The sequence below is a fragment of the Sorex fumeus genome, unplaced genomic scaffold (genome assembly GCF_029834395.1).
Source record: "Sorex fumeus unplaced genomic scaffold, SorFum_2.1 ptg000043l, whole genome shotgun sequence".
NCBI lineage: Eukaryota > Metazoa > Chordata > Mammalia > Eulipotyphla > Soricidae > Sorex > Sorex fumeus.
In genome coordinates, this window is record NW_026606100.1 from 29,471,895 (window position 1) to 29,484,351 (window position 12,457).

Here is a 12,457-nt window from a genome sequence, read left to right on the forward strand (position 1 = left end):
CCAAACTGATTAACAGAGGTAAGGAAATCAAAAGCCCAACAGAGTATTTTACAGAATTTAAGGAGCTGCTTCTAAAAGTTAACAGAGAAATCAAGGACCTAAAATAGTTCAAGACAATTTTAGAGACTGAAAATTAACAGAAAGAAGTAAAAACTTGCTCTCCCATTAGTAAAACTTGACATAAAAGCTATAGTAATCAAAACAAAGTTATTCTGTAGAAGTGTAGACCAAAAACTTTAAACAAAATCAAGACCATTGCCACAGAACACATTCCATATGTGCTCACATGATCTTGTTATGTAACAAACACAGCCTTAGAAATAGAGAAAATAATAAACTAATTAGCGGCCTTTAGACAACTCACCATTTGGAAAAATTAAACCTGATTTCTTTATGTCACGCTAGGTATTAAATTACAAATAGACTGAAACTCAAATAAGGAAAACAAAACTTTAAAAACTCTAGAATAAATTATTTTGGGATCTGGAAAGAAATTTCTTAAACAAGATAGGACAAGTACAAACCAGAAATAAAATGACTGATGAATATGATTACAACAGACTAATACATACGCACAAAATACATGAGTAAGTTCCAAGCTAAGCCACAGTGGAGAGAAAATATTTGCAATGCATAAAAACATGGGAAGGATTCATGTCCAGAAGTATCAGTAATTTCTATATACAATTTTGAAAACTCATCAAATAATGGCCCAAGGTTATTGGTATCATGGTAATTAATATAAAAACAGGAAATCTGGGGCCATGGGGTAGCTCAGTAGTATTGTGGGGTTTGATACCCAGAACCACTAAGAAAAAAGGAAATCTGAATGAACAATAAACTATATTCAACTTTACTGATAATTGAAGAAATTAAAATTACGGGGCAGGATAGTACAACACCTGTTAGACAACACCTGTTAACACCTTTTAACATGGAGGTGGCCCATGTTTAATCCTCAGCACCCCTTTAAGTTCCCCGAGCCCCACCAGAAGTGACTCCTGAGCAAAACCAGGACTAAATTCTGGACACCATCAGTATGGCCCCCAAACCAAAATAAATAAATAAATAAAAGTGAAATTAAGTGACACCATGTCCACTATAAAACTGGCATAAATTTTAATAATTCCAAAGATTAAGGAGAGTATTTAGAAATAGAAATTCAATACAGAGTAGGAAAAGTGGAACTCAAAATACTGCTGGGCCACAGAGTCTGGCACACATCAAAAAGAACCACCAGTGCTGGCGCAGATGCAGGAAGAAAGGGACTCTGTCACTGTTGGTGGGAATGCCGACTGGTCTAGCCTTTTTGGAAAATGATATGGACATTTCTCAAAAAACTAAAAACTGAGCTGCCATATAACCCAGCAATACTGCTCTTGTGACTAGACCCTGGGGGCTCAAAAACACAATGCAGAAAAGCTATCTGCACATCTATGCTCATTACAGCGCTGTGTAAACTCACACAACTTGGGGGGCACGGCACCCACACGGCGGCGGCTCTATCTCTCCCGCCACCCGCGTTCGGTAGTCTCACCCTTCTACCACCCCGGAGAGGTCGATGGCGATGGTCAGGCGGAGGAAGGAACGAGGGCCAGGCTGGTAGGTATTAGTCGTAGTTTATTCTGATTCTCTCCTCATCTCTCCTTCTGTCTCTCCTTCTCTCTCTCTGCTCCCATCTCTCTCTGTTTCTCCTCGTCTCTCCTGTCTCTGCTCCCATGCTACTTCATTCTCCTTCCCCATCCCCCTTCATCCTCCTCTTCCTTCTGATCCTCTCTGAACTTCTGCTTCTTCCTTCTGCCCCTCTCTGAACTCTCTTCTTCCTTCTCCTGCCCTTGTCTCCCTCCTACAGTATCGTTAAATTCTCTCTCTGAGGAATTGGGGGAACAAATACACATAGGTGCGGTCACAATCAATAGGGGTGGAGATCAACAGGGGTAGAAATCTTAGCCTCAGGGAAGACCGCTCCTAGGACGATCCTTCCTCAGCAGGAGGACCCACCCTAGAGCAGAATTCCATGGGCGTGCCTCTCCTCTCCTTGTCCGACAAGCATATAAAATATTATATAAATCATTTTGTATGGATACAGTAAGAAATATCTTAAACTTATAGAATTGCTCTCCTAGGGCCATCTCGATCTCAGACTACGGTGCTCAGGCCAGATAGTCTTTCCCACCCCTAGCAGGATCCTAGTCTTGTCGTTACCTTGGATCATGACAGCATTTGTCCATGATCAAACTCTTAACTTATAGTTAAGAATCGTGGCACTTTGGCCTGGCCCATTTTGCTGCCAGGGTAGCTCACCGCTTGCCCTGGGTCCATTCAGTCCCTCGTCGGGACCCTGCTTTTGGGGTGTTAGGAACTATGGGCAACTGAGGCTTAAGTCGAGAAAGATGCCCAGGAGTGAATAATATTCAAGGCCAATCAAATCCTGAGTTACAAAGCATAATGTTAACGTTCTTTCTGTATCTATACAAAAAGGATATTACTTTAAGGTAAACTATTCATAAGGCATAAGGAGAGGAGAAAGGCAATATTTCACTCATACATATAAAATCATAGATTTCTGGGAAACTGATCTTACAAACTAACAAAGTCTGATTAAGGGGAAAGCTGATTAACTGGGTGGGAGAGCATAGGGAAGACTGTTTACAGATAAACACAATGGAAGTGGAAGTGCTTCAGGAGCACTGAGGTGGGTGTAACCAGATAAAACCTAAGCTTCTTGAAGGACAGAGCAATGTTACCCAACACAGCGCTATTCATAAAAGCCAGAAACAACCAGGTTGTCCGAGGACAGACCAATGGATAAAAAAACTATGGTACATTTACACAATGGAATACTACATAGCCATTAGAATAAGTAAGGTCAAGAAATTTGCTGATACATGGATGGACATACAGAGTATCGTGCCGAGTGAAATGCAACAGAGGAGGAGGGACAAGCATACAACGATCACACTCATTTGCAGGATATAAAAACACACACTATGAGAACAGTACCCAAAGACAACAGAAACAAGGGCCAGGAGGACTCGTCCATGGTAGGACGCTTGCCACAAAAGGGGGAGCACCGTGGGGGGCGGGGAATGCAGTTATGACAGCTGGAAATGATCACTCTGGACAAGAACTGAGTGCTGAAAGGAGGTAAAGGGATAAGCATGATGCTCTTTCAGTAATAGCATTGCAAACCACAGAGCCTAAAAGGAAAAAGGGGGAAGAAAAAAGAGAGAGAGAGAAAGAGAGGGAAAGAAGAAAATTATCTGCCAAAGAGGCAGGCTGGCGGGGTGAGGAGGGGCAGGAGTGAAACTGGGGACACTGGTGGCACGAAATGTACGTTGAGGAAGGAATGGGTGTTGGAACAACAGGTGACTGAAACGCAAGCATGAACAACTTTGTAACTGTGTATCTCATGGTGATTCAATTAAAAAAATTTTTTAAATATATTTCTAGAGAGGGTCAGCTAGACCTAGCAATCAATTTGACAACATAACTTGAAAGATTTGAGGACCCATGACCCAGCACATCTACTTAGAGAATGGGCATTAGAGAATGGACACTAGCACAGTGCTGTTCACTTCCCACGGCAAAGGGCTTTGGGGTGCATTTTATTTTAGTTTATTTTTTTGATTTTTGGGTCACACCCAGCGATGCACCAGGGTTACTCCTGGCTCACCTACTCAGGAATCACTCCTGGCATAGCTCGAGGGACGACCATCTGGGATGCTGGGAATCAAAGCCCGGCCGGCCGTGTGCGAGGTAAACGCCCTACCTGCTATGCTATTACTCCAGCCCCCAGGGGGGCATTTTAATCGGTAAAACTGTCTTTTAATTAACACTTCAAATAACGATAAATAAAATAATAAAAAGTGAAAACATAAAAAGATGAGCTCTAGGTTTTCTAATTATTCAAAAGGCTTACGATGGAATGGTGGGGGTGGGGAGACAGAACCAGGGAGGCAGCTCGAGAGGCGGAAGGCATGCCTGGCAAGGCCCTGAGTTTGATCCCTGGCATTGCATGCACTGTCCCCCGGCATCGCCCATGTGGGCTGACAGGCTGAGTATCGCCAGCAGTGACCCCAGGCTTCCTGAGTACTGCTGAGCACCCCCCCCAAGACAGACCTGACACCTGTATAAAACTGCTAAAGGAAACTTCTAAGCAGAGTCAGAGATAGTGCAGGAGATAAGGCGTTTGCCTAACACGTGGCTGGTCCTAGTGCAAATCCTGGGCACCATATATGGCCCTTGAGCACCACCAGGAGTCACTCCTGAGCACAGACCCAGGAATAGCCCAAGCACCGCTGGGTGTGGCCAAAACCAAAAGACAAAAACAAAATCAAAATCAAAGAATAACATTCTGAATTTCACTGTGGATCAGGAACTTCTAAAAAGGCTAGCAACTAAACACAGCACATCTTGACTGGCTTCTGTCTAGGAAAACTCTTGTATGAACCCAGAGAGAGACAGAAGGGTCTCTCTGTAGCACCACTTGTACTAAAGAAAAATGAGAAACTACCTAACTTCATCACTGAGTGGACTGAGGCTCACTTCTAGACTGGAATACACAGCAGTTAAAAATGAATTACCTTTTTATTCATGCATTAATATTAGTATGAATAAATCAGTGTTAGTTAAAAAAGAAAAAGTAGTGGAAGTAATCATGTCCTACATCATTGTTTGACTTTAAAACAAGTGTATGAATTGTTTATTATTACAACCTTTAAAAAGCATGTACAAATACGAACAGGAAAAACGTACATCAACATCTGAACAGAAGCAAGTTGAAGAAAGGTAAAAAATTAGGTCAGGAGACTGAGGAAATGTCTAAGGGGCTGAGTCCACATCATGCATGTAGGAACCCCAAGTTTAATTGCACTGAGTTCCACAGAGCACAGAGCATCCCCCAGACCCAGTTACACTTCCCGTCCCTCAGAAAAACAACAGTGGCAGCCTGACATGGTGGGAGAGTCAAGCAGTTTACTAAGTACTGGTCCCACTCACTTGTAAAAATTTAATTAAAATTTTTTTTCAAAGGGCGACCTCCTGTTTGAGGAGTCCAGAACCACTCCTGGTGATGCGTGGGGTCAGCCTGGCCACACCCACTGGTGCTTGGGCAGCATATGGTACCAGAGACTGAAGTCCAGGCCTGCAGCCTAAGCTACTCTCTGGCCCTGGCCCTGGCGTTGGGGACACACCCAATGGGATCCAGGCTGTTCCCTGCAGGGCTCATGAGACCATTTAGTGCCAGGGAAAAAACCTGGGCCTCCTGAGTCCAAACATGCACTCCAGCCCTCTGCGCTGGGAGTGGGCAATCAGGATCACCTGGCACAGGTGTTGCATCGGGGCATTATTCAGGACCCACATTTTCTTGAGTGCTTTCTAGGCCACCGTGTCTTGTTCACTGGGGATCCCCAACAGCAAGACTGTTGGAGCTGCCTCGTGAGTGGTTTCTGTTTCTCCACTACGCCGTGGACCAAGTCCAGGGTCCCATGGCCGACAGGCAAGTATTCTGTTGCTCTGCTGCATTCCCAGCCCTGGCGGTGGCATTTGAAATGTGACCTTGTGCTTGACACTAAGTGCCCCCGTCACATACATCTTTTTTTTGGGGGGGGGAGGGCTACACTGGATTGTGCTTGGGGCTTACTCCTGGCTTTGCACGCAGGGGTCATCCTGGCATGGCTCAGGTGCAGGAATCAAAGCAAACACACTATCTGTTGTACTTATCTTTACAACCTTTTGAGTTCCTTCTCACCATGGATCAGCGGGATTTTCCTGATCACCTCGGCACGTGTGTTGGCACTGGGGTTTGAACTCTGACCTCAAAAGCCATGAGCCAGCTCCTGGCCCCCTCACCTCACCTACACTTGAAAGGTTTCAGGATATCTGACTATACCAGTGAGTTTCTAGAATTCTTTATACTCTATGATGCAATCTATTTTGTGCCCTCTCCCCCATCAATATCCAACATGACACTGACAGAGAATGAATCAAAATTGAAACACAGAGCTATCCATTTCAGAAAGAAATTCAAGTACCTATAACAGCCTTTTTCCTTTCTGTCTCGGCTTCCTTCTCCACAACCTTTTGCTTCTGTGCAGCTATAAGAAGTTTTGTCTTCTCAGCCTCCCTGTCAAACAAAGTATTGTAAACATTAGAAGTGATTCTTAATGAACATCAACTAGGACAATGGACCAACAAAGATTTTCTGGTTCATCAAGAGAGCTCTTACCCAATTTTGCTTACAATGAACCCGAAGCAGAAAGGCTAGGTGGTTTACCAAACTCACCGAAAGTCACACCTGAATTTCAGTTTGACCATTTCCTCTCATTGTGGCACATAAAGGTCCCTGATTTGAAACTATTTTCAGAATATAAATGCTCCCTTTGCTGGCAGGTAGGCTCTTGTGCTAATACTGTGCTAATAACAAAAGGCTCCCAGCTCTGGGTAGCTCCAGGCCCTCGGGTGTGAGGTTTGGGCAGCAGAAAGGAGATGGATCTCAGCACCTCCTCAGGTGGACATTGTGGTGCAGTGGCTTCACTTATGTAACTAGAGAGAAGTTATGAGGTGATGAACTTGGACTCATCAAGAATTTTTCTAAGAATGAGCTTTCTAATAATGAAAATGACTAACTTATTACTAAGCACGAATAAGTGTTAGATGGGTGACTACATGGCAGAAATGATTAAAAAAAAAACCCTATTGGAGGGTGGTTTAGATTGGGTGGACTCTTTAATTAGGAAAGATTCAAAATTATCTGCAAGGTAATGCCAAGTAATTCCCCTTCCCCGACCAACAAAAGCTCTTCCTCTCCTCCAGTCAATAAGGATAAAAACATACAATGCCATTCTGGATACTATGAGTTAATAAAGGGCACAAGAATACACACTATTCACCTATCCACCACCAGAAACTACCATATTTAAAGGTTAAGTCATTCTGAAGTTTTCAAAACTTCTACTTTTTCTTTCCTTTATTTTTAAATGATAACACTCATGAGTTACCAACTGGCACTCTATGCTTTAGAGTCCTCTAACAAGCACTTCTGAATCACATCCAGGAGCAAGCCCAAACACAGAGCCAGTACCTGCCAGTTCCCCCAGGTGGAACATCACCCCACCCCCAAGAAAAAAGCTTTTTCCTTCAGTGAAAAAAATAGAACTTTGTATAATAGAAGATCCAAACTGGGAACAAAAAGGATTTGAGGGACTGGAGAGATATTACAGTTGGTTAGGTTGCTGGCCTTGCATGGCCTGACCCAAGTTTGATCCGCAGCATCCCATATGGTACCCCAAGCACCACCAGGAATGACTCCTGAGTGCAGTCATGAGAACCCCAAGAATTGCCTGGTATGATCCCCTGCCCACCCCCACCCGTCCCCCAAAAAGAGTCTAAAGATATTACTCCATAAAGAAGTACTAGTATTTCTTCATAAGCCCCCTCCCCCATTATATATGTTGAAATCTTGACTTTTACGGAGGTATTTTTCCAGCATTCCATGTTTCCTATGAACATACCAAATTTCCCAAAGTCTTTTGTTGCTTTTCAGCACCTGACATATTCAAATAATATTGCCTTTTTAATCACAATTAAGTATTCCCCTGAAAGAGAACCTCTAACACTCTTAGAAACAAATTTCAATCAAGCCAGTAACTACTCTGAGTCAGCCCTGGACACGTAAATGAGATTAACAGGAATCAACTTAGGCAAGGCAAGAGGCAAACACTAGAGATTCAGGTCTGACTTTAAATACACAATCACATACGATGGTGAACCAAACTCCAACATCAACAAGATATCTAATATTCACTATTACAACGCTAACAAAATTAGATGCTCTCTTTCAACTTCAATAGCTAGAACATTCACAGAGGAGCTCCTGTAGGCTTTCAACTCATGGTTCTACAGCAAACCACACCCTTAAGTCACTGCAACTGCCCCTGAAATGTTCACATATCGAGAAAACCAACAGGAATTACGTGGCAATTAAGACACAACAATATTACTAGAATAAAAATATAGAGACATACACCCCAGTTTGGAGTGTAATGTCTCACACGTTTCCATTAGACTGGTATATTAACATATACAGCCCTAAATAAAAATATTGGGATCCCATGCATATTACTCACATTAACTCAAAATTTCTTCTTATGGCTTCTGGGATTTTGGGTTTTGTAACACGCACAGCCTAAAAAATAAAAGTGAAAAAGCCAAAGTACATTTGAAAAATAAAATTTCAAACCAAGTCTTCTACAGAAGAGCTCAAACAAAACTAATGAAATAATCCTGACAGCTGCCTATGATAGGTAGGGATTCCACTACAAAATCCTCGTGCTATCACACCAAAAATCAAAGATAAACTACTTTTTATTTCCTTCAAAAATAAAAAAGGAAGCCTTTCTACTGGAAAAATTTCTCTTCACTGAGGAAATAAATCCAATAAACCCCTCTAGGGAAAAGGGTTTTCTTTCAAAGACCTTTCACAGAGCTCTAAAGTTGCATCCTTTGTTTCCTTATTAAAGCTGCAAACCCAAGACACATTTAAGAAAGTGGAGGGGAGGGGCACAAATACCAAGATAGAAAGTAGGAAACAGTGAAAACAACAAACAACAAAAAGCCCAGATCAGCAATGGACTTATTAACAAAGCAGGTAGCAAATGAACAGTTAGTAATGAACCCTATTCTCACCCAGTCACAGCCACAAATAGTCCTGAGGTTGGAGAACAAATACCAATTAACAGCTCATATTCTTTCTTCCAAGAACTGCACTGAGAACAAAATCTGATTCTTTTTGTACTAGATATTCCATTTCCCAAACTTCAGAGTACTCTGACATAATTATCCATTTGGAAAGTACTGGTTTTTGAAAATAGGTTTTTCTAAAAGCTTTTGATCTTACTACTTAAATATTTCCCATGCACACCACACACACACACACACACACACACTGCTGATGTGAAATAAGTGCAACTTCCCTTTTAAAAACGGCTATTTTTGTGCAATAAGCCTTTCAGACATTCAAAACCTTAAGCAACATAAGCTTCCCTATGTGAAAGAGAACAATCAAATCTGTAGATAATTTTGAGAACTTCCGTATCTACAAAGGATTAGAGTAAAATTGAGTACAAACCTGGAAAATGCGGTGAAAACACTCATTACAGGCAGACGGTAAGGCCATAGGGAGTAACTCACAGAGACAAGTAAGATTCCAGAACCTGGGGTGTTCCATAGCAAGGTTCAGTAGCAGAGCACTTGGACCCTGTAGACAGGAGGCTGCAAATCTGACCCTTGATGCCACCCACTACCCCAAGGGTGGTCCCAGTGGCTGCGCTACCTGACCCATGGCACCACAAATACCCCCGCCAGGACCATGTGAGCACCACAAGTGAAGTGTGTGAGCCCTGGCAAGCACCATGAATAGGGTGTGTAAGACCTCTGGTGACTCCAACAACTGAATAGGGAAGGGAAGGGAAAAAATCGAGGGGCTAGATTTCACCAAGAGACAACCAGAAACACTGAAGACCACCAATAAGTATGTTTTAATAATGATCCAGAGGGAAAGGCCAGCAGACAGCTTTTAAATTAAAAAGCTAGCCACGTTTCTTTATAGTCTAAAAAAACAAGGGCATAAATACTGAGGAGGGAAATCTAATTCTGATGCTACAGAGAAAGCTCCTCCTTCAATAATATATTTGATTGGTTATCTAAGTCAGTGACAAGTGTTGTCTGTCCTTTGCACTGTTGAGTACAGAAATTAACAAGGTAATCCTGCTTTCCAGGAATTAAAATTTCAAAAGGAGAACTCAGAAAATACAAAGTAAATAAGAAGAAGAATTTCAGGTATGGAAAGAATTTAAAATAGGATGTTGCGAAGACAACATTATGAAAGGAGAAATTAAGATTTCTAGTGGTCTAATGATGTAACTCAACCTAAAGACATAATAAAGTTTCAGTCTTTTTCTTTTCTTTTCTTTTCTTTCATCTTTTTGGGTCACACCTGGCAATGCACAAGGGTTACTCCTGGCTCACGCACTCAGGAATTACTCCTGGCAGTGCTCGGGGGACCATACGGGATGCTGGGAATTGAACACAGGCCGGCTGTGTGCAAAGCAAATGCCCTACCCGCTGTGCTATTGCTCCAGCCACTAAAGTTTCAGTCTTAAGGTGAAAAAACTCTAGTTGTATAACATCATACCAGTCAATAATAATTTACTGTACATCTTAACATCTGTTAAAGAGGGTAGATCTCATGTTTTTAAACACCCATACACCCACTCTCTGAAATTAACAAAACTCCTTTCTGGAATAAGTGAGTTCAACAAAGTTGTAGCTATACATTAAGCATTAAAGAATTACATTCAGTCCTTAATGCTAGGAAAAAAGACGTTAATGAAGAGCACTGAAACTCAATCAAGCTGGCAATAGAGCCCTTGCATTGCATGCTTGAGGTCCTAGGTTCAGTACCCATCAGAACAGGCAGGAAAAACCACAAAACAAACACCACAAAACCCTCCTAAATCCATGAAAATTAATTTCATTTGGTATGAGCTTCTTCCTCAGGTCAGAAATACTAAAATTATTCTAAAAAGATGATACAATCATGAAATAAAGTCATAAACTGCTTCTAATTTTAAAACATACGCCAACTGAGCTACTTAATACAGTATGAAAATATCAAAAATTAAAATTCATCTGAAAGAACAAGCTGGCAGAAACATCAAGGGTCATTATTTTTAAAAAGATGATTAATCTTACCAGACTTTAAAAGTGAATGAAAAAGTGAATTATTATAGCCATATGGTCATGTGTTAAAAACAGGAAGACTGAAAAATCAGACTTTCTGAAAAATCAGACTTTCTGTTCTAAAATGCATTCTGACTACCTTAAGAAACTGTTTCATAACAAGACTAAAGCAACCAAAATAATAGCAATCTTGAACGGCCAGCTTCAAAGCAACTGTGAAATTAAAAAAAAAAATTCCCTGGGCGATGACCTGCAGTTTGAGGGCAGCCACTCGAGCCACATGCCACCCTGAAAGCTCCAAGATCAGCTAAAGGACGGCTCCTCAGCAGGCAGCCTGTGACTCGGGGCCAGTGGCAACGGGGAGGAAGCGGTGCTGGATGCGTCACGAACGAAAGGCTACCTTGAACAGTACTAAAAGCCACAGTGTATAAACAAATACACGCTGGTCAAGGAGGTAGGCTCGGGGGTGGGCGGGAAGCCGGGGACCTGGTGGTGGGACTGGTGCTGGACAACTGGATGCCTGAAACTCAACTACGCATAATTTTGGAAATCACAGTGCATTGATTAAAAAAATTTTTTTTTAAAGTCAAAGTCAGTAACGATTTTTATGAGAATAATCTAAATGTAAAAGCTCCTTCTTGTTAATTTGCAGAAAAATGGTGCAGACAAGGGTAAAAGTGAAATGGGGGTAAAAAGGTATGAAACTATGACAGAAATCCCAGTAAGTGAAGGTGGACTGACGTAAGAACACAGAGGTGCGGACAGTTTCAGATGGATTCTGGTGGTACAATCAATGGGATATGAGGCAGTTAAGAATGAAAGTGTTGGAGCTGGAGCGATAGCACAGTGGGTAGGGTGTCTGCCTTGCACACAGCCGATCCGGGTTCGATTCCCAGCATCCCATATGGTCCCCTGAGCACCGCCAGGGGTAATTCCTGAGTGCAGAACCAGGAGTAACCCCTGAGGATTGTCAGGCATGACCTCCCCCCGCCTGTCCCCAAATGAAAGGGTGTCTGAGATGCCACTCAGTCACACTTCACATATTTATACTTAAATATACTGGCACAGGGGCTGGAGTGATAGCAGAGTGGGTAGGATGTTTGCCTTACACTCGGCCAAACCGGGTTCAATTCCCAGCATCCCATATGGTCCCCTGTTCTCTGAGAAAAAAGTGCCATTTACTGCCAAGAAAGGAAAAGCAGGAGAGAAGACTTGATGGGGGATGGGCATAAAAAATAACCCCAAAAGTCCGATAGCTAATGAAAAAACAGGAAGCAGAAAGATCAAAGAACGAAGTCCAGTGAGGCGAGTCTCCTTTGGAGAATTGGGTGGGAGGTGGAGGGGTGGTTCTGGCGATGCTCAGGGATTACTCCTGACTCTACTCAGGAATCACTCCTGGCAGTTTTCAGGGGATCATTTGGGATTCTAGGGATCAAACTCAGATCGGCTGTGTGCAAGGTACGAGCCACCCAACTATGGCTCTAGCCTCTACTTAATTTCGCATGAAATACAAATGTCACTTCAAATAAGCAGGGAGAAATGAGAGCAAAATAATTCCTGAATTACTATGCTACCAAACTGGCAAAGGGGAGATTGGAGTCCTACGCTACAAGTGGTCTCACCATGAATTCTAGAGGAATGAGAGACTTTAACCTAGGGCTGGTTCCCAAGCACTGCATGACCCACCAAGGTGAAATGCTGTCCCCGCACACCC

At 42.5% G+C, this 12,457-nt stretch overlaps 1 protein-coding gene across 1 annotated transcript in view; it reads right to left on the reverse strand.

Annotated features, from left to right (window-relative positions):
• ERLIN1 (ER lipid raft associated 1) overlaps window positions 1-12,457 on the reverse strand; it is a 35,065-nt gene that overhangs the window by 11,193 nt on the left and 11,415 nt on the right. Inside the window, exons 8-9 of the mRNA XM_056120734.1 lie at window positions 8,130-8,188; window positions 6,036-6,127 (exon numbers count right to left, since the gene is read on the reverse strand). Of these exons, the coding sequence (XP_055976709.1) occupies window positions 6,036-6,127; window positions 8,130-8,188 (151 nt within the window). The remainder of the gene's footprint in view (window positions 1-6,035; window positions 6,128-8,129; window positions 8,189-12,457) is intronic.